This window comes from Magallana gigas, chromosome 5 (assembly GCF_963853765.1).
Source record: "Magallana gigas chromosome 5, xbMagGiga1.1, whole genome shotgun sequence".
Taxonomy (NCBI): Eukaryota; Metazoa; Mollusca; class Bivalvia; order Ostreida; family Ostreidae; genus Magallana; species Magallana gigas.
The window spans coordinates 36,427,811-36,452,731 of record NC_088857.1 but is presented as its reverse complement, the minus strand read 5'-3'; the positions used below and the strand labels follow the sequence as shown (position 1 = coordinate 36,452,731).

At 35.5% G+C, this 24,921-nt stretch overlaps 1 protein-coding gene across 4 annotated transcripts; it reads right to left on the bottom strand.

The window, feature by feature from the left end:
- Positions 1 to 1,133: 1,133 nt before the first annotated feature.
- On the bottom strand, positions 1,134 to 12,167 carry LOC105324775 (RNA-binding protein 24-A). Of its 4 annotated transcripts, none has more exons than XR_899623.4 (5): positions 11,758 to 12,167; positions 10,895 to 11,018; positions 7,924 to 7,975; positions 7,602 to 7,700; positions 3,733 to 3,751 (listed from the first exon to the last, which is right to left on the bottom strand). XR_899623.4 is itself a non-coding variant. In XM_011423952.4 (4 exons), exons 1-4 carry the CDS (start codon positions 11,929 to 11,931, stop codon positions 3,433 to 3,435), a joined length of 669 nt encoding a protein of 222 aa, XP_011422254.2. In that variant the 5' UTR covers positions 11,932 to 12,166; the 3' UTR covers positions 1,134 to 3,432. The 4 variants fall into 4 exon arrangements, 2 of the variants coding, with proteins under 2 accessions (XP_011422254.2, XP_011422255.1); XR_899624.4 differs by having other exon boundaries at positions 3,737 to 3,751; positions 10,907 to 11,018; positions 11,758 to 12,166; XM_011423952.4 differs by lacking the exon at positions 7,602 to 7,700 and having other exon boundaries at positions 1,134 to 3,751; positions 11,758 to 12,166.
- Positions 12,168 to 24,921: the final 12,754 nt, after the last annotated feature.

Here is a 24,921-nt window from a genome sequence, read left to right as displayed (position 1 = left end):
AACTATTTAGTAATTGCAGTATTTGAAAAACAACAGAATGCAAAAACAATGGATTTGTTTTCTCTTTATAAAAGAACAACCCCTTTTCTTAATTTCCTCTCCATCAAACCATTTTAAATGTAACTATTAGAAATTACGGTTTGATAAAAATATAACCTTAATCGGAGCACAGTGTTTTGGTTTTTTTTTCTGGTGAGGTAATCAACAAATGCAATCTTGTAACACTTATAATTTTTAATCCTCCAATCATAACCAAAACTTTTGAACGATATACATGTTTCAGCTATGCCATTTTCTGATTCTTAATTAGAAAAAAAAACTGAGCAGGTTTTGTTTATTCGCCTCGTACGTAACAACAGTCCCTGTCGTAATTTGGAACAGGATTTAAATATTTAAATCTTGGCGCGTAAATATTTCTTTGTATCAATGGTGCAAGTTCGTATAGTTAACCCGTCTGGTTTTCAAATGAATATAAAATTCTGCGGTAAAATTGCTCGTGCAATGTCACGAAAGCATTTCCCATATTTCTTCCCCATTTAACTCGGAAGTCGACTCTTCTTACATTTAAAACCAAATTATGACCTTCGATTTTCTAACGTTAAAAGAAATCCATTTCTAGACACAATAGAAAAGGTTGTCGCATCGTGTTTTCTGGCAATTGGGGTGAAGATAATCCACAAATATTGGCGCTCCGCAAAACTATTTCTTTAGACAAAAATGTTTATTATCCATTTAATGAAGGCATTTCTCGTGAAAGATGGGCCCGGTGAATACTATCATCTATACCTAGATTGCTGTCATTAGTCATCGAGTGCATGTTTTACCATCTTGTGCAAACACGGTGTCACTACTTCTCTGCTGAACAAACACACCAATGTTTCTTATTGACACAAGTTGAAATCTATATCTCGCTATATTGTTATCCTTAGAAGAGGTGACGAATATCGTAAATGCAAATAGGCCCCCAAAGTTCATCTAATACGCAATTTTATAGAATGATTCGAGGTTTTGGGGGAGAGAAAGAACCTCACTACTTGAGACCATTCAGTTACTTTTGGTGACCTAGTTTTCCAAACTAAAAAGGTCCACTGGGTGACACTGATACTGCATGAAAAAGAAGAAAAGCACTACTGTTTCATAATATTTCCTTTTTTTATTTGTTTTCATGATTGTAACATAAGTAAATGTCAACATAGTAAATGGTCTGTTTTATTTAACATTGGATTATGCTATTCTCGCGGATGTTGAACCGCATTACACATTGACACTGTTATACGATGTGGCATTGTAGTCCATTGTATTCATAGTTTCTACTATAGACAATATTATACTATACTACAGTTTCTTAAGTTAATTGTTTAAGTTAATGCTCTAAGATATGACATCGATGATTGTTAAATACATTCATAATGATAATACATCAATATAAAAAGTCCCAACCATTATTTTGATTATAATGGTTGGGTAAAATAAATAAAATATAACAATAGTTATACGCCCCTGCTTTCTTTATACACATCTTGTCTTTCTCTGAAAGCGTAACAGCAATAAATATTTGTATATAATATATATACCAACAAGAGTCGTACAAAAATGAGGCATCGGTTGGTTTTAAACATTACCAACCATTTAAATGAAAACGAGGTTAAACTTTCTCTAACTTCTTGATAGTCAAGCCATTTGTGTGAACTGAATTAAGACGTTGGACCAAAATTACATTTTTAAGAAATGGAATGCATTATCTTCACGAACAAGAAAACGAAAATCGTAGAAAAAACCCCTCATAAACGTCGTAATTCGTTTAACCTCGTTTTCAAATCTATAATACTTTCGGGTGTACAAAATGTTTTCCGTATCAGAACACAATATGCAATGAGTTGCCATGGTGATCAAATCACAAATCCGAAAATCTGACTAGATTGACCATTTTTGTCTGGTTAGGAGAATAGTAAGAATTGGTCTAGATGCAAAAACAACCAAAAAGAAGATAAAAAACGAAAACATCTTAAAAGTAATGAAAAATGCCTTTGTGGACAAGAAAGTATGAAAAAATTCGATTCGTATCGCCATGGCAACCTCTTGGGATGGACGAGGAACTTTTAAGGGTGTCTGGTTAACATGAGGCATACACATGTACTCAGCGCCACCTTGAGTCCTTATCTGAATCACAAGCAAACTATACATGAAGCCTTGACCAAGTACACACACATTCATACGTAATCTTGCAAACTAATGACAGGTGACGTCATCTATTCCTATCTATTATATGAAACAGCGGTGGATTTCGAGTTCTATAGATATATTTTTTTTCAATTTTGATTATACATCTTTTCTTTTACATGTGGTGGGACTAAAAGGCACTTCAGCCTCTTTCGTTGGAATATGTTTAAAATGCAACGGACGGCGCGCATGCTACGTGATTCGATAGTCGATTATTTGCACTTTCTGTTGATACTACCAAATAAAGAAAGACAATTAGGTAATACAAATAATATCAAAGTAGCATAATTATATACCATCGATTCTTATAGTGTATCAATGGGTCACCCTTCCTACTTGCATAGTGTGTTAACTACGGTTGCCTCTAGATTAACAACAAGACTAGTCTAACATCTACCTAATATATAACATTACGATGATATGTACAGTGTACAGTGACAACAATGATATTTTATAAATATCGAATATTAAGTTTTCAAGGGATAACGATTTTACACAATTATAACAAGTAGTTGTTACAAGTATCATCCTTTTACAACCGTGGTCTCCGCCCTAGCAATTTAAGTGAAAGATGTCATGAAATCTACTACGTAATATAGTTCTGCAACTAATGTTCACATTTCATGTGACCGATGTCGTCTGCTTGTCATGACCTTATGACCTCTACAATAAAAAATGTGATGGCAAGGTTGAGCTAACTGGACGGAGACACCACGTGATCCACAAATTTGAAACAGTTTTATGTCAACAACAATATTATAAATACTTTGATACAAATAATATATGATATCAATATAAATTATGATTTTGAACTGTACTTGGGACGCTTAATAGTGTAAGCTTATCAAGCACATATCCTTCCAACTCACTCACACTAAACAATACATAGGCCATAAATACGATTTTTCTCTCTCCCTCATAATTACTCTCTCATCTCACATTATAAAAAAAGCTTGAAATACTCTTTCGTCCAAATCAGTCCTTCATCTTGCATAGAGATCATGCTAATATTTCTCTACCGAATTCGTGATAAAAATATTACAGTTAAAGAAAAACGTATCGATGTATATAAAATGCCTTTTAAAAAATTGATATCCAAAAGATGGTTAACGGTTTTTTTCCGTTCTGCTCTCAGGACGGACGTTTGGTCAATAGTTTCTGTTGAAATACTTTGAATTCGGCGTGAATACTGCTAGTTTTCTCCTATTACCATCATTGCATCCTCTCCTGTATTTGTTGGGGCTGATAATGTATCGCACTTCCGCCAGCTACGAGTGCAGGCTGGGGGATGGCAGCGTAAGTATATCCGGCGGCAGTGGGTGTAATCAAACCAGTTGCGCTAGAGGCGTATGGATATGCAGCCTCGTATGCTCCAAACTGAGACGCGTATGCGGTGGAATAGTCAAGCAACTGTCCTGTGGTGGCCGCTGCGGTAGGTGAGAGTGGCGAATGTGGCACTGCTGTGGTGAGCATACTGGCGGTAGAGGGCGCTGCGACGTAAGCAGTGGACGGGTATAAATACTGAGGGAACCTGTAACGAAAAAGAAATAACTGTCAACACCGAGTCTTATCAGTATGATGAAATTACATCACAAAATACTCAGCGTAACTTATGATCCATGTGAATTATGATCAGCAGAAGGAGAAGCTTTTGAGTAAAACATGAAACGGGAATACTTGATCATTGATAACCATTATGCAGATTGAGTCTATATACAATTGAAGTGTGTTGGCAAATAGAATTTGTCACAAAGCTGTCTGAAACGGCGGAGTTATGACTCTATTTAAATCACTTCTTTTCGTATTTGCACACCCGAAACTATTTTCGCGACCACTTTCTGTGTTCAGTTAAAAAAATTGTGTTCTATGTTTAAAACCAAGTTTTCGCCTTGCGAAATTACAAAGAAAGCTAAGACATGGTTTACTGACATTATTGATATCGTGTCAGGGAAAAGCTTTGTTTTGACTCCAAACGGACTCGGTCTAATAAAAGGAGTTCAATCCATATTCTCAAGTAGAAACTTTTTAAAACGCATTGAAACTGGTCTGGTTTTATTTTATTTTCAATATTGTATGTACGGTTTTGTTGCCAGACATAAACAAATATCAATTGAAGTTTATTGCCATCTAATATGGGACAAATTTTCATCTAAGAATAATTCTTGGACTAAATAGAGGATTCACGAAATTGTCTTCCACAAGTCCATTCGTTACTCTCTTCCCAGCAGAGGAATGTTCAATCAATATCGCGTCATTTATCAGTTGGGAGATTTAGAACTTGTCGTTTATTAATCCTGTAAATGTTCGATATATACACACATCAAATAAAATACACTGTCGCCATTTCTCCACAGTACAAACGTAGAAATAAGATTTGAACAAAGAAACGTTTTACTTTTCTTTGAAAGTTTGAAAGATTACTGGAAAAATGCAAAGGCACCCATTATTTGTTCAGAGACGGCTATCAAATTTGTACTTTCAAATATAAAGGCTACTACTCATAACTGTTTTAAGCCCAAAGTCCTAGATCATCTAAACAAGTAAACTGTCGGTGCATATGACGTATAAGGTACACACAGACAAGCCATTTGAACAGGATCAGCACCCTACAAGATCCGCCACTAAGTTTGAAATACACAAAGGTACCGGGTCACCTCCGGAGAATTCGATCGAAGTTGAACCATGTGTAAAAGAAAATAATCCAATTATAATCCCTATTCCTAGATTCTCGAAAAAAAAATACTCTCTGAGAAAGCAGTTGATAACCTGTGATTCGCGGCAGTCAATGTATGAAAAATAAGCAGGCATAAAATTTTAAATGCAGTGAAGGCACGAAAACTAGATATAGCACAATCACTGATTTAATTAAAACTCAGGGGAAAACCACTATCTGAGATTTCTTCCTATTCTCGTGATACAAAAGTGTTCCCAAACACACAAATATATGTTAGAATTTACAGTCCGAAGATCCATGTCTTAAATATGGTAGGAATATAACGGAACTCTTTTAAGAATTTTGGAAACAAAGATTAATATTTACAGAATCTACTGTTGCTTTGCTTTAAAAAAAAGAGATGGTTTCAGTTTACAAAATAATGAGAAATCTTTGACGACTGACTCATTTTTTGTTGTCGACCCAAATTTATTTGTTCGGGGAAAAAGTTACGGAAATTTTTAAATACCGTCTTCTATTTCGGCCAGATCAGGTGTGAATACTAGTGTTTACGTTGAAATCAAAACAAAATTACTTCACCTGTGATGAGTTGTTTTCATCCCCTGTCTTATTATTTACTTATCCTTATTGCTTACTGCTGAAATGATTTATCCTTTTATTAAACTCGCCATGAAGCCAAGGAAATCTAGTGTTGTTTTCATTCCTCGATAGTCCTAGTGCCATCCCTTTCTTACGTAACGTGTATATTCAAATCGAAACAGGTGGTGCTAGGAAAAATGGGCCTTAATTTTGAGGGCGTTTTCAGAACTACTGAACTTTTTTTTCATATGAATTTCGATGAATAGGGTGTGATTAACATTCATTTCCTGACGGTATTGAACATGTTTTGGCTGAACCTCCCATTGGACCAACACACTAAATCTGTTACTCGTTAGATGAAATGTAAATATTTTCATTGTTAATTGTTTGGACATCTGATTAATCCCCCCGAGAATGCAACTAACGACCAGACACTGAGGGTACGGTACGATAAATACTACACGAAGCTCTTGCCATAATGACCACCGTTACCAGAAATTGGGTTACACTGTTCATAATAAAATAATCGAAATAATCCAGAACATCGTCGAATCGTATGTTCAATTACCACCAGGTACTCGCTTGGATATTTTTTCTCGGTGATTTTATCAAGTGTTACATTTATTATATGAAGTGGAGGCGTTTAAAAAATGCGTATCTTGTTTATAAAAGACTAGCAGGATGTTTAATTCCAACCGTAACAGAAGGCCGAGGGACAGCCTGTCTGTGACGCCGTGTTTACTTCTCACCCCCATTCCGACTAAATACTTCACATGCTACGACATATGTTTTTAAAATTTTCCATAGGGGCTTAATCATTTTATGGCTCTGATTTTCACACTTTAAAAACAGATGTTGTTTAAGTTTTTTGTCTGCTCGAAGAAGCGATCGGTTTCTTCCTGAAAAAAAAAATCTATGCATCGATCGCTGAAGTAATCATTAAAGAAATTCGTTTTAGAACGGGTTAGAAAAAATGTATCCTTTGCTTTTTTGGGCGGAAATTATTTGTTATATACTTTCAAGAACTTTCGCCGCCACTTGAAAATTAATCTGAGAGTTTTGGCATTTTCAAATCGTAGCTCGGATGAAATGTTTAAAACCATTGATAAAGTTTATCTTTTGAAAAGGCCACTCTCCCCCAATTCAGGTGGTAGTCATTTATTTATTTTCGTTCACAAAGCATACTGACATCAAGTCAGATTTAATGCAGGTTTGACCATTCAATGAAATGTTTTATGATCGAGATAAAAATGTGTTATCGGTACTCAAAGTCGTCTAGCATTTTCGTCGAACTTGAAAAGGAGAGTTTTTCAAATAGCGTTTCGAGCAATGGTCTTTCTCTGCCTTTTCTTTACACATACGTTATACCCATTCGCACCCAAATATAAACAGTAAGCGTTATAAAATATGACAAAACCAAAGCTGAATATAACGCAAAAACGCAACTGAAGTAAATTTCTAATCCGAAAACCAAACGCAGGACCCTGCTGATTTCCGGTAGTTGTTTGAGGTGCCTTTTAAACCTCATTTTCCCCAATCCCCTTTCATGTTTGTTACCGTTTGTTAATATAAATTTTAAAGAAATGTGAAAAGTCTAAACGAAAAAGGTGAAAATGTTCATTAGAGAACTCTACGACATGTGTTCAATACTTTGAAAAATTAAGAAATACAATTCACCAGTGTTAGTATTATTATACAGGGGGCGATACGTATGCTACAGTTATGTTAAAAAGTAATGATTTTGGTACTGTTCAAAAAAAGTATTTCATAAGTGCAAAAAACCCCACGTCACTCACTGACCATTGGCAAAAACACCACACGGGAAAAAATAAACAAAATCAAGTCAATTTGAGTGTGGTGTGACATGATCGATTTGCACACAAAAAGTCAGAGCAGACTCTAAACATTGTCCTTTTCAGCACACCTGAAACCCGGATGTAAGTGATCACGTGATCACAATTTGATTACAGGTGCTCTGATTGGACTGCTCATATCACATTGTCTTGGAAACAAGAGGAATCACACGTATTGTCAAGCAAAAAAAAAAAGAACGAAAGTTTGTAAAGAAATAAACAAATGACCAAAAAATACACTTCAAACGGTAAAAACACTGCCAAAATTTAATCACCAATATCCTAAGCTTCCATAATTTTGGGATGCATTGTAACAGCATCTCTTGATATAGACCAGAAAGACTTCGCCTCATGGTAACAAAATCGGCTATCCTCTAAAATTGGTAAAACATGAATGGATTGAGGATTATGAATCTTGACTTGCATACAATTTGTAAAAGTCTCTTGACAAGTCACTAGATGAAATGAACAGAACTATGCAACTTCATTTGTGAACAAAACACCTTCAAGACTCGTTCAATTTTGAATGCTTCACCTTACATTACTAATAATTTTATCGCTTGATTTATGTGGTACTTAGTGGAGACAAAAACTTACCCAAATTGGCCTGGCAGGAGACCTGGTACACCTTTTATGGCTAGAGGAATACCTAGAAACAATGAAGAATAGGTGTCAATAGCCTGAGAAATAAATGACAGCGAATGCAAAGAAGGAACTTGAAATTTAGTTTTGCAGTACATATATAAATGTACGTAATAACATTGGCCAATAGGGATCCAAGAATACACGGTGTTTTTGGAGTAGCAACGAGTCACTTTCTTGGAATACAGGTTGCAAGCAGACAAATCTCATTAGAAAAGTAAACAAATATCTTGGAACTAGGACAGGCTTCCGTTTGTAGCGAGGTGAGAGAAGATGGGGCTATTTGTTAATAAATCACTCTCTTTTTGTTTTGATGTGTTTGTATAATAACACGCCATCTCAATGGCATAGATGAAAAGAAAGGGGTGTCCAAAAATTCTTTCCAGGATGAACAAAAATATGAGGGAAAGAAAAGAAGATTGTAACGTTCTCTTGTTGACAACTATCTATCCGCTTCTACGTGTCGTTCGTGGATTTTTGTGTGTTGTGGAAGGCTTCAAACTCAAAGATTTATTAATATATATTTTTTGTTATCTAATTGAAAACAAATTTTACGAGGTTCTGAAGATCTCTCGAAACGAGATCTCGTGAGCTACAACATGGCCTCCCGAGATATGGAACCGATCGTGTCTAATATCTGCCAATAATACGCTAACGTGCAAAAAATGTGGTGAAAGAATTTGGTAATTGTTTTCTTGTTTGATTAAATAAATGCAATAAAATTTTCGAAGATAAGAGTATTCCCTCACAGGTGCGTTGTTCTTCTTCAACAGGTTCACCTGTTTTCATCTTTGTCCTTCATGAAATTTTTATTAACTTTCATGCACAAACTGTGCACATTTTCTGCAGTATCTACGTATTTATTATCGTCAGAGGAACAACGTTAAAGTATTCCAGTTTTGTTTTAATTCAAACGAACTTTGGAGTGCAATGTATTAAATGACATTTGTGCTATATTAAAGGGGGATTTGTGGATTAGAGTTTAAATCGGGGATTAGAGACAGGATTAAGATATTTAATAAACCACTACATCACACACTTTATCCCCGTAATAGATTTTAACAAAACATTTCTACCTAGTAGCCACTAGACTACATCTACAACTACCCAAGTGCCTGCTTGGATTTTGGAGAGATGGTGTAGTGAATAAAAGATAGAAATGAATTTTGTCTCTCTATCTCCAGTCTCATATTTAGGCCATGACATTTTGTGTCGTCATACTTCTACTGTCAGACAGCAGGACGGAAAGTTGTTCTAATCACTGACCGAGGGGAAACCCCAGACAACCGCCTCTCCCCTTCGTTTTCAATTTCGTTTACTTCCAATGAACACTCCCCTATAGTGTTGAGTGTTCTCTCTGTTTGCTCTACTAAGTTTTACCGCTTTGATGAATTACTAATCAAAAGATAAAAAGGGACAAATACTTCAATTATTAATTTTTGTTAAACTTCACAGATCATAAAAGAAAGCCCCACGAGTAATATTTACGTTTTTAGTCTGAGTTGCTGAGATCTTGCAATAAAATACAATTATTTAGGCGTTTGTCTGATGGTCTCACTTTGGGACTTGATTAGTACATTACATGTGGTGCTAATAATTAGTAGAAATATCACTCTAATTAGGACATGTTACTTCATGAGTACTACCAATTAACAGGAAATTGCCACTGCTCGCTGTGTATATTTGGAATCTCTGAGTGACATGTGCTCGCACGTGTAATGACGTGTGAACTTTCTACTGGTCACGGTTCGGCGGAGTGTCCACGGTCCCTATCGAGGGGTGTTTGTTTTGTTTTCTCTGTAAGGGTGTCCGATAGTTAATGAGTTTAACACAATAATTCCATTATGACAGCAGTATACCAGTAATACCTTCACGGCATTTTCGTGTATTGTTCTTGCTTAGCTTTGTTTAACAGCGGAATTGTGACCCCCTTTTCTGCACTGATAATTTTCTATCAACTTTAAGAAAAATACTGGGGTTATACATTTATTAAACAAATTATGTTTGCTCGATTTGAAACTGGTTTCAGTAAATTGTAAGAACTTGATATTTGGGAGGAGATTATGCGATTAAAATCAAACTTAGCAATTAGACGTGTTCGAGCATGCAACAATATGTATTGTTGTATACATTCATATATGGTATCTCTAAAAACAGCTATTGTTTGTGTTTGACATATTTCCACGAGTTTGAGTGACAAGTCAAATGAACACAGAAACTCCAAAAGATGCCATTGTGCTCTATGAAATTAATATTAATAAAATGTCGGCCATTTAACAAACCTATGCTTTTAAGAAAACGATTCAAACTTGGCTGTGTTTGTTTAGTTTTGATGTATGGACTGAGACTTGCATAAATGTGGAATTAAAATCCATTTTCACAACAATGAAATCTATAACAGGAAACTATGCGTATAATCCTAGGATTTGATTATTTTATGAGGTCTGCTGGTAAACCACAGAGCATATGATATGTTGGGAACTAATATTGAAGTAAGGAATAAAGATTTATTGAGTAACTGTTCATCAAAAAATGAAAACTTTGCAGCTCACCTTTACGAACCGTTCCCCGAAAGAAAACGATGAATTATTTAAAACCCCTAATCGATTTACAAGTAATAAATTAAAAAAGATATTCATGTTACGTCACAAGGTCAAATCTGATATGGAGGCGCCTCTTCGATTGACAACATACTCAAATGCATCAGTGCAGGGCAGCAAAATACACAGTGCTTTACAACGATTTTCAAAATAAGTGCTTCGGAACACAGACCATGGAGAGGAGCAAAGTCCAAGAGTGACTATTCATTATGGAGAAGTAAGTTAGAACTAGTTTTTAAAATGGCGACCATTGATTTCAAGTCTTGGTCTCTGATGCCGGCATTTACTTTGAAAATCGCTGCAGAGATCGGTACCGGATATTGTACCTGACTGAATACCTCTTGGTTTGGCCCCTAGGTAGGCCAAGTTCACATTGGCTTTCCTGCCGTCAATGATGGGGTTAGGATCTTTGCATGCTCTTTCTGCTGCCTCTCTATTGGCCATTGTTACCTGCAAAAAAGCATCAAACATTACATATGTATTCTCAGACCTCACAGACAACAAATATATAAAATCAATTCTTTTGGTAAAAGCTACACAACACAATCGTGGTTACTGAAGAATAGACGAGAGAGAAACAGACGGGTCTTAGTAATTTTGCCAATAGATTTATTTGTGTAAGGCCACGCATTTTTTCTTGAAAGACTTTTATCACAAAGAGCCAGGCATTTAAATTAATAAATTGACAAGAAAACCTATACGGTGATTAGACGTTAACCCGCGTTTCTGGTTGGAGCAATCAGTGCATGGGCTCTGTAATCAAGTTTCGCTCAATCAGACCCTACTGTATACTTATGGTCTGATAGTTGAAAATATTACAAAAAGCCCATCTAAGGCCATTTAAAACGAAACGAGAAATTGTGAGGGTTTGTGTTTACTTTATTACAAAATGTACGGCTGTATAGTGGACTGAGAGTTTCTGTGCTCAAGAATCGAATGCCCGAAGAATGAGGGAGAGTAAATGAAAAATCCCAAGGCCGAGTTAACAAGATGATGAATTGAATAGAGAGGGAATACACGCGATAGCAGCCGATAGGGAGAGATAAACAATTTGATAACACCCAATTTTTTAAGACCTTATCTTTCAGAAGTCAAATAAATAGAAGGTAAAAGAATAACATATAGGTAGCAATGAAATGTCAATTGAACAAGCACATGCCGTGACAAATGTGAAAAAATATATACTTACAAATCCATAGCCACGGCTTTTGCCGGTCTGTCTGTCTGTGATGACAACAGCTTCCTCGATTTCTCCAAACTTGTCAAAGAATTCTCGTAGCGATTTGTCAGTGGTATGGTAAGGTAGTCCCCCAACAAAGATTTTAGTAAATGTTGTGTCCTTCTGAGTAATTGTGTTGGCCATCTTGATGGGATGTTTAAAGGAAAGAATCAGCAAAAGAATAAATTAAAGAAGCCCTAAGAAAATCACACACAAACACGTGCAGGGGAATTCCACAAGTAACAACTTCAGCCTGCAAATGTCTAAAAAAGACTACGGCACACACGGACTAGAGGTGAAATATCAATAGTGTGCAGCAGTAACAGCAGATCTGTATATTTGGCACTCTCGTACTTCTGTGTGGAACCTATATCTTTTGCAATGTGTTTAGAATAAAGAAAGCAGTTAGCTCCGCCCACATGCATGGTTTAATGAGCCACGTGAAAGAACCGTTAGCTCCGCCCCCATCGACGCCTTCCGACCTCCCCCCTGCGCCCCTCGCCCGTTAGCGTGTCTTATCTGATCGCGTTATGCCAGATTGCACAGGGTAGTTTGTAATTTTGATATTACCGATCAAGCTAATGTTTTATTTAGATTTCGATAGCTAATGAATGTAAGAAATGATGCACACAACTGCTTTTTATCAGACGAGGACAGGATTTATTATTGTAGAGTTATCCGGGCTTCATTTTCTTGGCTATTCTTGTTTTTACCTCGTGGTCGTGTCTCTTTGGACGGGATAATTCTTTTTTTTTTTTTTTAAAATCTTTGGCGTTTGTCCAGCCTTCTGAACTGTCATTTTACATATGTTTAAATCTGTTTATTTCTGTCTACTACCGATCGATCTCGAACAGTTTATAGCATGAAATCACGGAATTTCAAAGCACACCATCACAGGATTTAAAGACCATATCTCTGACTAAGTAAGTCTTTGTTACCGCAGTAAGCTGTTTAAAGGGACAAATCCTGCTCTAATCCGAATAATAATACTGATTATCCATTTAATGTCGTCGCAATAAAAACTAATTTGCATAACTGACAGATGAAGTAACCTCTTCTACGCGGGAGATAGAAATGGCCCCGTTGTTGTAGCAACGGTAACAAAGGGTTTTGATTAGCTTCGTGGACGAATGAGGACGAAGTTCCAAAGTCAGTTCAAGTCGAAATCAGTGTTCCGATTCGATACCTTACGACAAAAAGTTATGTTGCATCTTCAGATTCGTTAGGGGTCCCCCTGATGGCACGCATCAGATTCGCAATCTGTGTTACTTTGCTCCCTTTCTTTTTTGGACTTACTTTTACATGAGGAAAAATGTAAGGTAGGCGGCATTGTGTGGTTTGAATTTGGCCTAGATTTGCTGTGCCAGTTGTTTATTATATTTTTTTATTCATATACTAACATTTCTCTTAGAAAATAGAAAAATTGTGCCCTTTTCTTAAAAAAAAAAGATTTACTTCTGTCAAAAATTCTTCTCTCGTTCCCTAGTAGCCGCTATATCTGATCGGACCACAGAACAAAAAAAAAATCTTCGGGATGCTGCTGTTTTGTTTGAAATAAAATATTTACTCATTAGATTTGTGTGTGCTTTTTCTCTTTTTGTGTGTGTGTTTTTTTATTGGAGTGCTCCGGGAGATCTATCTAAAGACGACTACCACAAGAACAAACACACCCTTCCCTCCCCCACTCTACTTTGCTTCCTTCCACAAAACTCCCCGAAGCAAAATAAATACGAAAATATTAACCCTATATGCTCCTTCAGATCCGAATCGGATTTTTGAGGGAACTTGTACGGGTTTTGGCGCTTACTTTTCATTTTTACATCGTTTGGTGTGGTGTGAGTTTGCAGTTTGTTGTCTGACTTTTATTTTTATCACATTCTTAGTGTCCTCGGCTTGAACACAGTACTGACAAACCTCGCCTTCGAAAACAGAAAACTGCATATGTTATCAGTTACTGATGAAGCAAACCTGACAAACAACTTCGTACGGAATACGAATACACAGACTCTCATATACACAAAATCCAAGGCCGTGTCATTCAATTATATAGATAAATTAGTGTCCTATCCTTATATTCACAAGTAAAGAAGATAAAACTCTCTGCTTCTTAAGGTATGACTTCGTTATGATATGACAACTCTTTTCAAACCCTAACTAGCAAAACTCAAAGGATATCAATTTCCTCAAGGTTAAAGTAATTTTATATGAAAAGACTTAAACTTGAAGGACTTCAAAAGCTGACATGGAAGTAAAATACTGAGTATTTTCGGTGCAGCTTTTGATATAAAATCCGTTGAAAATGAAGCATTAAATATGGACGTGGTTCACCAGCATTTGGAAAACAAATCAAGGGGGCGAATGTTAGGTAATATGGGCTTCTTGGGTTTTGGAGTTTATCAGAAAAAACTGGGTGTACCGATTACAAAACATTGTCCAGATTGGAACCATTCTGTAGTGTCAGGATAGGGAAAACGTGTATAGCTGATTTATAACGTGATTTGTGGAGGAAAATGGCAGGGTAGGGCATAGAAACTGAAAGGGATAAACTCTCCAAAATAAATCTGATACTTAGCTATAGATGCATAGACTAGAAATTAGACAAAGGAAACGCAAAATTGGTTGCTTCTAAAGATAATTGATAAGATACATAAAAGTTATTAAACATGTGTATGATTTATTATTCGTGGGAATATTGACGCGAACGTCTCTTCCACAACTGCCTTTATTCTTTTTGCAGTAGTTCTCCCCTCAAATTGTCTGCGCCCTAGTTTCGAAAAAATTATAAAGACCATAGTTTAACTGTGTGTATGAATCAACTATTGTAAATGTGTTTACTTTGGAAATTTTCTCGTAAAAAGCTCTTTTTAATTCTAAATGCAGCTAGTTATACACGTTGCAAGGACAGAACAATGTTTTGCCTGTATATAGGTGCGCGTTCGATACAGTTCTTTTTATTTTGTCTGAAAAACCAACAAGAACTTTAGAAAAGTCACAATGAAATTTGACAATGCCATAGCAGGATACATGGCCAAGAAGAATCGGAAATAAACTGTAAGAAATTTCGTTGTAACAGCGGTGAGTTTTCTCACCCCTAAGAAAACAAATACAGCTGTCCAGGACTCGTTTATTTCACCAGTTGTCAGAAGCCGGTCGTCGATTCGTAATTAGCATATTAGCACCATGAAACACAAAAAGGCATAATAACGACTTTTGTCATATTGATTTCTTTACTTCTAGTTATTTTTTTCTGTTAATTATTTTAATTCTTATTTTAATCGTCCAATAAAGCTGTACAATATACTCTTTTGACAGAAAATGGACCATCGTCTGCATATTGTATTTCTGTGCATTTACCTTGGGGTTCATATATAGGATAGGCTTGTTACCAAGAGGGGACTTAATAAATTCATGCTCAATTTTTCACGTATCTTTTCTTATACTTGATCATTATGAATAAAGTGCAAGAGCACATTTGAATACTCTTTCGTACAATCGGACGTTTTAATGATAAAAGTACAGAGATGAGCACATCAGCTCAGCGCCCTACCCACGATCTTTAGGGTTTTTGTTAAGTTCACATTGTGACCAAGACACTGGTAGTCTATATTCTGATAGAAGACTAGTGGCTGCCCGCTGTAGAGTTCATTGTTACAGGGGGTAATATCTTTGATGTAGTATGATTTCAATATCTCTCCAGTTTTACTGTTGCCTGTGTGGTACTTGTTTTATCAAGGTACACAGCAGGGCTGCAATCCTTTTATTCAATTATAACGAACAATCACCAAATTACATCCCCTCCCTTTCTCATACTGGGGATTAATTAATCCGTAAACACCCACCCATGGATTGTGTCATAAGCCGGACATCACACGGCCGGGACAGGGCCATGTGGCGTTGACCATTCCCAGTGTGTACAGTCTTCTCTATCACCAGGGGGCCACCAGTTTATGTATTTAGAATATCCTTTCTCCTTTTCTGTCAATTTCCCTTCCCTTTTATTATTTTTGTGAATTCTTTTGTTCTCTTTTTTTTCTCTTGTTCGTCCTTTTTTATTCTTTTTCTCTAAGATTCTTTCTGTCGTTTCTTCTTTCTCTCATTCACGTTCTTCTCTCTTTCTACAAGATATTCTTGGGTTTTCTTAATGGTAGCTACATGTAGAACTTGATGGTGACAATGTATAATTTGTATGATCCCCTGGTTAACCGCTTGGTACTTTATACCTGTCTGTTGACAACATTAAATTATGTAATATGCACTGCATTATAAACCTCATGACAGCGACAAATTGATCGCGTACAGACCCCCGACCAAATGCTTTCTATATGTTTGATATCGAGATTTATTTAAATCTTCAGAACTTGAATATGTAATACATAATTATGCAATGAAATTGAAAGTAAACAGCATATGAAAATTAAAAAGCATTTAATGTTTCAGGAAAGCCACAACATCCACTAAAAGCAATCTAAGTGATGTAGTAAATTAAAATTTATTGATTATTAAAAGTCGTAGTCTTGTCATGCAAGTTTAGTTATTGAAATGAAATTTATCTCATACTTAATCGAGAAAGTTGGGGATATTTTTTTCGTATTAAGATTTGCACTATATTTCACATTTTAAGCTGCCTATAAACTTAAGGGAGCTACGTACGTAAAAACAGATTATTGGTCTGAGATTAGGATAAATGTTCTGGTTCTTGTGACCCGGGCTTAAGATTAAGTGTGTCCCTATGTTTTAACACGTCCAGCCCGAGCGGGATCTCCAACTGGCAAAGACGGCTCTAATTACCCAGATACCATCTCTTCAGGTGTCTATGTCCCATAAAAAAATAGTTAAAACAAAAGACCAGATCGTATCGACTGTTCAGCAGTCGTCTTTGAAATAAAGGATACCTAATTGTTATGTCAGGGTCTGGATTCTTTGTTGGGGTATGGGTTGTCGTCTAGCATTTTGGAGAGAGAGAGAGAGAGAGAGAGAGAGAGAGAGAGAGAGAGAGAGAGAGAGAGAGAGAGAGAGAGAGAGAGAGAGAGAGAGAGAGAGAGAGAGAGAGAGAGAATTGTAATGCATTTTTTCTTACACTGAATATACATTTATACATTATGTTAACCTGCTAACCCCTGTGTTCGTTTGTTTTGTCTGCGCTGGTCACACATACAAACAAATATTTCCAATGAATAATTATATCCTTTTAAAGCCTACTGAGTTCAAGTCAATAGGCAAACAGCTGACCGCCTTTGAAGTTCGAGTTCTGAACCGAGTTGTCAGAGGGTTGGCAAAGTAAATATAAGAAATAATGGACTAAAATTCATTTCTTTAATTCGTGAACTAAATGTAAAGATAACAGAATGAATTTAAAGTTTATCTGACAAAATTCTAAATTATATGTGTACACAAGTTTTCTTGTTCAATATGGCTTCGGTATCTAAAGGTTGGGGGAAAAGTTACAGAATATATTTACACCGACATTTTCCCTATAAATTTGTCCGAGCTGACCACATCGAGTCTAACGGGGTCATGACCAATTCGTTCGGGAGGTGTTACATATGTTTCACATTAGCCTGTATCTTTATACATATTTTTGACCAAGAATCAAAACGTTCTAAAGACTCGACCCGATCTCCTTCATAGCATTACCACACAGGTAGCATTCCACTAAGGCAAATTCATTTTTCCTCTGCGTGAAATAACGACGATTAAAAAATACAAACAAGACTGACCCTCAGAGATTTCATTGCACCGAAATTTCGGAGCAACCAAGTCAGGCGCCGTTACCAGTCTAGAAACAGACGGTTTCTCAAACTGAGGGCGAAGTAACTCTATCATACTTGGCATTAAAACAAACAGGAAAAAATATCTTTAACAATCGGGAAAACAAGAGAACATTCTAACCTCTTTGAACTTCTATTTTGATAACTTTGTCGTTGGTCTTATTCTAAGAAGAAGAAAAAATTCATGAGACAAACATAAATAGTTTATGAAAGTTATCAATATATACTGTCTGACAAGAAAATTAACCCTGATTTCGACAAAATTCAATAGAAGGTAGCCAAACATGTGGTGAGTGAAAATTAAAAATTTCGTGTCAAGGCGCTTGGCCGTCCATTGTGACCGTTCCCTGGTACAATTTATTATTAAAACGACTGACAGACATCATAATTCTGGCTTCTAAGCTTTCCCAAAGTCCGCATCAATAATTAATTTAGTTTTTCTGAGAGACGGCATGTTCCGAAAGAAATTAGTCATGTTGAAAAAAATGTGAAGGGATTTGAGATTTTCTGCTCCATAAACATCGGTGTTTTTAATTCAGAAACACAAGTCATCAATAGTTCTTTTTTGTTCTGAAATGTGTTTTGCGCCAAACTGTTAGAATAATAAGTTTTCAATTTGTGGCTCTTCTGGTTCATAATGAACGATTTTTCCTACAAAATTCATCAATAGTTATTTGTTCTGAAACTTTTGTTCTGGGAACTCTGTTTCATTTTTTTTTTAAACTCACTGTTCCATGCATGCATTAAGCAATATTGTTGAATATTAGTTACAATTTTGATGAACTCTTGTGTTTTATGAGAAAGATTTTTTTTTGAAAAAAAAATCTTCGCAATATCATGGTATAAAGCTTTCGATTTTTAAGGCCTTGAATGTTCAAATTTTGTGCAAATTATAAAAGTTGGGTTCCACTATTATTTTCTTAATATCTTAAATCTCAGTGCACTAAATGGAGTCGAGGTCGCTAAAAGAGTGAAATGAACGATACTTAAAATCTTTAAACCGAGCACATATCAAGTTTGTACCATTATGACATTCAAAAGTAACGATTATGATTTTACACTCCATTGAAGATTTATGAAAGAGGGAAAAAGTAGATATGTTTTAACAATTATCGTTTTAAAGAGCATGCCTACAGATAACTGTGTAATTGAAACTTGGGAACAAAGAGAGAACGTTTAGACGACAACCTTCAAACGGAATTATCTTAAATTCCGACCAAAGAGGTGAATATTTAAAAAGTAAAAGGAGAATAGTGCGGAGAGGGAACAAACACTAATAAGTTTAATCGGTTTTCAAGGGAGAAGTCATGCATTTGAACAAGATAAATCCGTATATTGTGTCTCTAAGTATTTGAGCTGATTTTTGGAACGATACTGTTCTTGTAAGAACATAAGCGTTTGGGGACGGTTTATGAAATGATCACAAAAGCTTTGATGAATCATTCGAGCGATATGTTCACTTCTTAAAATGGAAACAAAGGAGAAATGTCTCCATTTATCCAGCATTTAACCCTGTCAACACTTTTCCTTTTTCTTCAAAGTTTTACATAACAAACGGGGATGACTTCTGTTTCTCTGATCCCTATATATGACGAGTGAACCTTGCTCTGTTAAAAAACAAAAAACAAGAAATAATTGTAATGCAAGCTTCATAATCTGAAGGCACTGTTTTCTGTATTGCAAAAGGAATATCCATAGAATACATTCTTAAAGTATAACGATATATACAAGGAAAGACACAATCAACTTTAGCACTCATTTAAGACACGAAACAGATTTTTTGATTCCCCCCTCTGTTTATTGTAATTTGTTAACTGTAATATATAAAGCTATAATTGAGTTAAGCTACTGCCGACGATGTCACAGAGTTTTGATAAGCGCTGCAGTTAGGAAGAGAAGCATTGGAACCATATGGGATGGATGCCAACGGCAAAGTACGAATGTTTCCTCCTGCTAATCGCGTTATGTACGCAAATTAGAGACCTTTTGTCTATTCAAACCAGATACATGTGGCTAAATGACAACAGGCAACGTCCGTACATTTGGGATAAGGGTCTTGAACATGTAAACGGGCCCCGGTTGGTAAATAAAGGAGAAACTTGATCCTGATTTTTGTGTAAAGCAAAAAGTTCCTAGATGACTGTAGGCCATTAATATAAATTACGCTCGACGCGTGCATGGTAGGTAACACTGTTGCGGTGGATGCTATCACATTCAGCATCTTCATAAGCTACTGATGAAAGATCTTTGGTAACAGACATATCAGAGGAGAGTCCAGAGTGTGCCATATGCATGTGCACATCACCAGATGCATCCATCTTCATCATAAACTCACAAAAAATTGATGCATTACCAACACATTACTATCCGCAAACCAAAGAATACTATCGGTCACAGACATTATTGCATACTCATTCAAAAAATGCACAGTTTGCAAATATGTACCTAAGGAACTATTTTCTTCCGATTCTACAAATAATTGAAAAAGGACCCTTTTTGACTACGTGATATTTCATGTAAATAAATTCATGTTTTAAATAAGTTTAAACATTTTTTTTAATTTCTTTGTTGAAAAATATATGCACAGCGAACAATGCAGGCTATATTCGTATACTTCCTGCTGCTGTTTATTTCAACAGCCACACGCGGAGCGCGTGTCACGTCGCAAGACGCCTGCTCAGACATGTCAATTTCGAATAAAAAAAAATAAAATTTGCGACACATTTAAACTTTGATACATTTACCCTCAAAATGATCCGAGTTCGCTTCAGATGACACTGGTTGTGTCTTTCTTCATAGCAAAATGTCTATAGATATGCTAATTTTCTCCGAAAGATGATACCAGAAAACTAAAACACAGCGAAATATAAAAGATCCGGCAAGGTCTTTGTCAAAGAGAAATATACACTGATCAAAAGCTGCTAAAACAGGTTTATTTTTTTGTGTGACGTCTGTGGTGTAATTACAATCTTTATTTCACTCTGTATCCAAAATACCGTTATACGTTTCATTAATTGCTATTCATTAATGCATAGTTCTCTGAGATAATGCGTAAGAATGTAACAAGCCGAGGACACGAGGTTTATTCTTTGTTCTCTTACAGCTTGAATTTATTAACCAAAAATTCCTAACCCCCCCAAAATAAATATTCTCAGTCCTTTGTGTCTTCCACGTTCACATAAATTTGTCAAATGAATGCTTAACCTGTCCCACCCAGAGATATACCATTCAGTTGATTATATATACGATAATCAGACGCATAAAAAGTTTTGATGAACATAATTTTGTGCTGAGATCCAAATAAATGAATGAATGTCTCAAGCTGAAAATATCTTTTAAGCGAAAATTTGTCTTTTTAATGACATTTTGAATAGTAACATAGCACATTTCAAGTTTAAACCCATTGTGTTTGCAAAATGTATGTTGATTTAAGAAAATATAATTATCTTAGTTATAAAAGGTTAATTATTATATTATTTTAAAACTGTTTGTTGAAACTTAACTTCTTATTTACCGGAAAATAGTGGTGATATTATGTAAATCTCTTTTTCATATTTTAAAATCACCTTTTAACGTACAAAATCTTGTCTTATAAAGTTAGATTACTTATTTTTACCCCCAAAGCATGATGTAACTGATGTATCCGAATGTCCATGTTCCTTGAGAGGCATGTTCTTCCATTCAAACAGAGTAAAATATTGATATCATGGACAATGCTTGAATTAAAAAAAAATTCAGAAAAAACTCCACTCCTCTTGAGAGAGAGAGAGAGAGAATTCTTTCAATGTGTTAGAAGTATAATTAATTGAATTTTAATTGCTACCCACATTATAGAATTTCATAAATTTCACAATAACAAATATATATGTAAGACTTTGTTTGTTTTGGTTTAGAGTAATATTCTATGTATAATTGGTACTCGTGCACGCTTCATAACTTTTGGTGTTGAATGTCGTTGCTTTGGTGTTTAAAATCCACAAGTACAATCTTCCAATCGCCGATTTCTTTATGTAGTCACAATTCATTACCAAAAGAACAAAGAGCGGAGTTTGCCATATGTACTCTTCTGGTCACGTGGTGAAATCTAATCTCGTATTGTTCGAGATTTGTCAAGTTAACGAAAGATTGTCGCTATATTATAACAAAAGCATTGATCTCTCGTTTGATGAATCATATTTAAGATCTTTTTAATGTATGTATTTCGATGCGTTTCTATATTTAGACATTCTTTCAGAAAATTAATTAGCGATTGATAAAATCCAAAAATGAAAAAAAATTCTTATATCTTTTACACCCCCCCCCCCCTGCATATTTTTGTCTGTCGGTGAAAGTTAGAAATAAACCTAAAGTGATTAGCAATATATCATTGGTTGCATACCCTTTGTGTTTGGTCTTTACTAAAGCGGTGACGCAACTTGTCAAATGCAAGTAGTTAAAATTATTGAACCACCAATTATGTTCTGAAAATTAACGATATCATGTAAAATGATTCATAGATATATCAAATTAGAGAAAGGGGGTAAAAGCGTATTATATTGAATGGACCAGACTGTAAAAAAAAATGACGTTGCAAGAATGTCGACTCTATTTATTAGATAATTATTGAACGATATGAATCAGAATTTGAACCCTGTCGTTACAGATCGAAAGAAAAATACCCTAGTCTTACGTTTTGTTAAAGATTAAAATCAAATCTTCTTTCAGTGCCGAGAAGCTTTTGCGGTAGTTTACTAAAGGATTTATTATCCAGTCTAAACGCTAGAAGGATTAGTTTTAAATCATTCTAAATGTCTTTCAGTAGATTTAAGGTGGATACACACACAAATATACCATGTGTAATATACATGTTTATCCTGAGGATATGTTTAGAAAATTTCGAAGAGTCATATTAAATCTAGTTGAAGCAGACAGATATATCAAGTTAAGATTTATAATAAGAGATAAGAACTGTTTGTTCACAACACTCTTGAATGGGATATATATGTTGATAATTTGTTTTAGATATTATATTGTCCACACACTCCGGGGTTGGCTCACACTGTCTGAGAATACGTGCTTTGTTTTCAGTTTGAATTAGGGGAGGGAAACAAACTCAAAAGTATCAAAATCCAATTATCTTCCCCCCTCAAAACCCTGTATAGACTGAAAAGCAAACAAAACGATTTGAATATTCAATCAGCAATCCTGCCTCGATCTTTTCTTTATCATAATTATATGGTGCTGAATTTAAAAGTTTGCAAACCTGCCTCTTTTCTAACAAATCGTACGTTGCAAAATTTAAAAATTTGTGCATGTAACAAGTATTCGATATTAGAATTTCAACTGTTTGTATTATATTCAGGATACCGAGATTGAGGGACACCTGCCCAATATTTGGCTCTATAAAAATGGCTGCATCTGTGTCAACATCGTAACTAGATATCGTAAGGCATCACAATGCACGCGTAAACAGATATCTACTTACACAAGTAATAGAAATACACAAGGACGAAAGAGATCTTTGACTAATCAAATACAGAATAAATATTGAAATTTGCTCCAACATATACAAGTATGACAACAAACGTAAACGTTACAAGAAGATACCAATGTCTTCTAAATGCAGTTGTTGTACTGTGCGCGAAGGAATTGAAGATTTTCACGTATTAAGAAACAGTTCAGGGTGCCACGGCGGAAAGGGACAATAAGTGCAGCCCAAGATTAAGGTCGATGCACGTAAAAGGCAAGGAACAAATTTGTTAACTTTAAATTTTAATGAAGTCAGATAACGAATGCAACTCTCACGTCTATTTTGGAATGACCGATAAGCAAGGAATTTGTCAAACTGAGATCAATTCTTACATGTTGTGATTTCCTTGTCGTATTTTTGACCCGTGTTAAGGTTTTTCTGGCCCTCTGACGTGCTATCTCGGTCCCACACAAAGCAAGCCCCTTGCTGATTTACTTATCATTAATTGATCACCATCTCAGTGTTTACCTAGTCTAGGATTTTATTTCACTAATAGTCTAAGACAAGCTGGAAGTCACACCTTGAGATTGTTCTTTTTCTGTTTGATTTGATTTGTATATAGGGCTTTTTGGTTATTGTTGTTTATTCTTGACCCCCGAACCCCCTCCCCTCCCCAATGAGAGAGATATGTCCTGTACGGTCCTGCAGTCTTTGAATGACGTAATCTGCTTGTGCAATGGATTTCTATGTGAAAAAATTCACAAGAGAAGGACTAGCCCTTGCACTAAAATCTAGCTCTAATTGACAAATTCCCATCATATTTTTAAATAAAGTGGTTTAAAAGGTGGTTTACGTTTGGTTTTAATTTGCACTGCTTGGATTGACTTTAATTTAATTCTTGGGAATGGCCGAATATTTTTGATGGTACACGTATATGAATTAGTTAAATGAGCAAAGTCAAATTTGTTTTTTATGATATTTTATATTGTAACAAACTTTATCTCTTTTATCTCTGAATTTTAACGATTACTTAGAAATTTATAACAGTTATTAGAAAAATCCCAAATTTCCTATTACCATATCCCACCCGTTGTGCTAGATTTATAATGATTGCAAAACATGTTTCTATACGCTTCATTAAACTTTTAGGTGTTTCTGCATTTCGTTTAACACATTGTGGCCTTTTGAGCGCATGCTTCTTTCACCCATCAGTATAACGTGTTTTCTTATTCTCTCTGGGGTCAGTATTCTTTTGTTCTGCGTTTTGCTGCCTTGAATTGCCGCCGATTCATTGACAAAATCATTCAATTTTCTAGATACAAACCCATTGTTTCACACATGTGATAAAAATGTCGATTTCACGGTAATTACAGTCACTGATGCGTTCTGTCAACAAACGCCTTAGAATTTCTTTCGCAAATTTGGCAGATAGATATGAGTATCTTCCATTCATCTGACACCAGAAATCAGAAATACTCAAAGTTCATATTCATCAAACGATTTCGTCGTCCTTCAGTATTCAATGACTGTTTCTTCATGACCCCACGCTTTCTTTCGTAGGAACATTTACCCTGGGACAGAAGTTTTACAGCTGACTTAGGAATAAGTCCTTGAAATCAGATCACCCCTAAAATCACACTTAAGGTCGAAATCATTTCTTTTTCAGTAGAAAACATTTTGTCAAGGATGTAATTGCACGACGACAAAGTTTGGTCTTGGGATTTTTTAAGGTTTAAAGCTACATTTTGAAAAGGCTTTTAACGAAACACATGCTTAACCCGACAACAAGGACATTTATTCTAACTTGCTTACACCTTTCAAAAAAACTGTTCAAAAAGAAAAACCGATTCTTTATAAATTGACCCAACTTTAATGAATGCACTTCTGTGTGTCATTTTTTGTAGTCACATATTTTAT

What these genes read in the sequence shown, in the direction of transcription:
- LOC105324775 (XM_011423952.4), bottom strand. Translation starts at nt 11,931, where the DNA reads ATGGCCAACACAATTACTCAGAAGGACACAACATTTACTAAAATCTTT. An exon ending in ACCAAGAGGTATTCAGTCAG is followed by an intron (nt 7,976 to 10,894) that starts GTACAATATCCG and finishes CATTGTTTCTAG; the next exon opens with GTATTCCTCTAGCCATAAAA. An exon ending in CTCCTGCCAGGCCAATTTGG is followed by an intron (nt 3,752 to 7,923) that starts GTAAGTTTTTGT and finishes TTTTCGTTACAG; the next exon opens with GTTCCCTCAGTATTTATACC.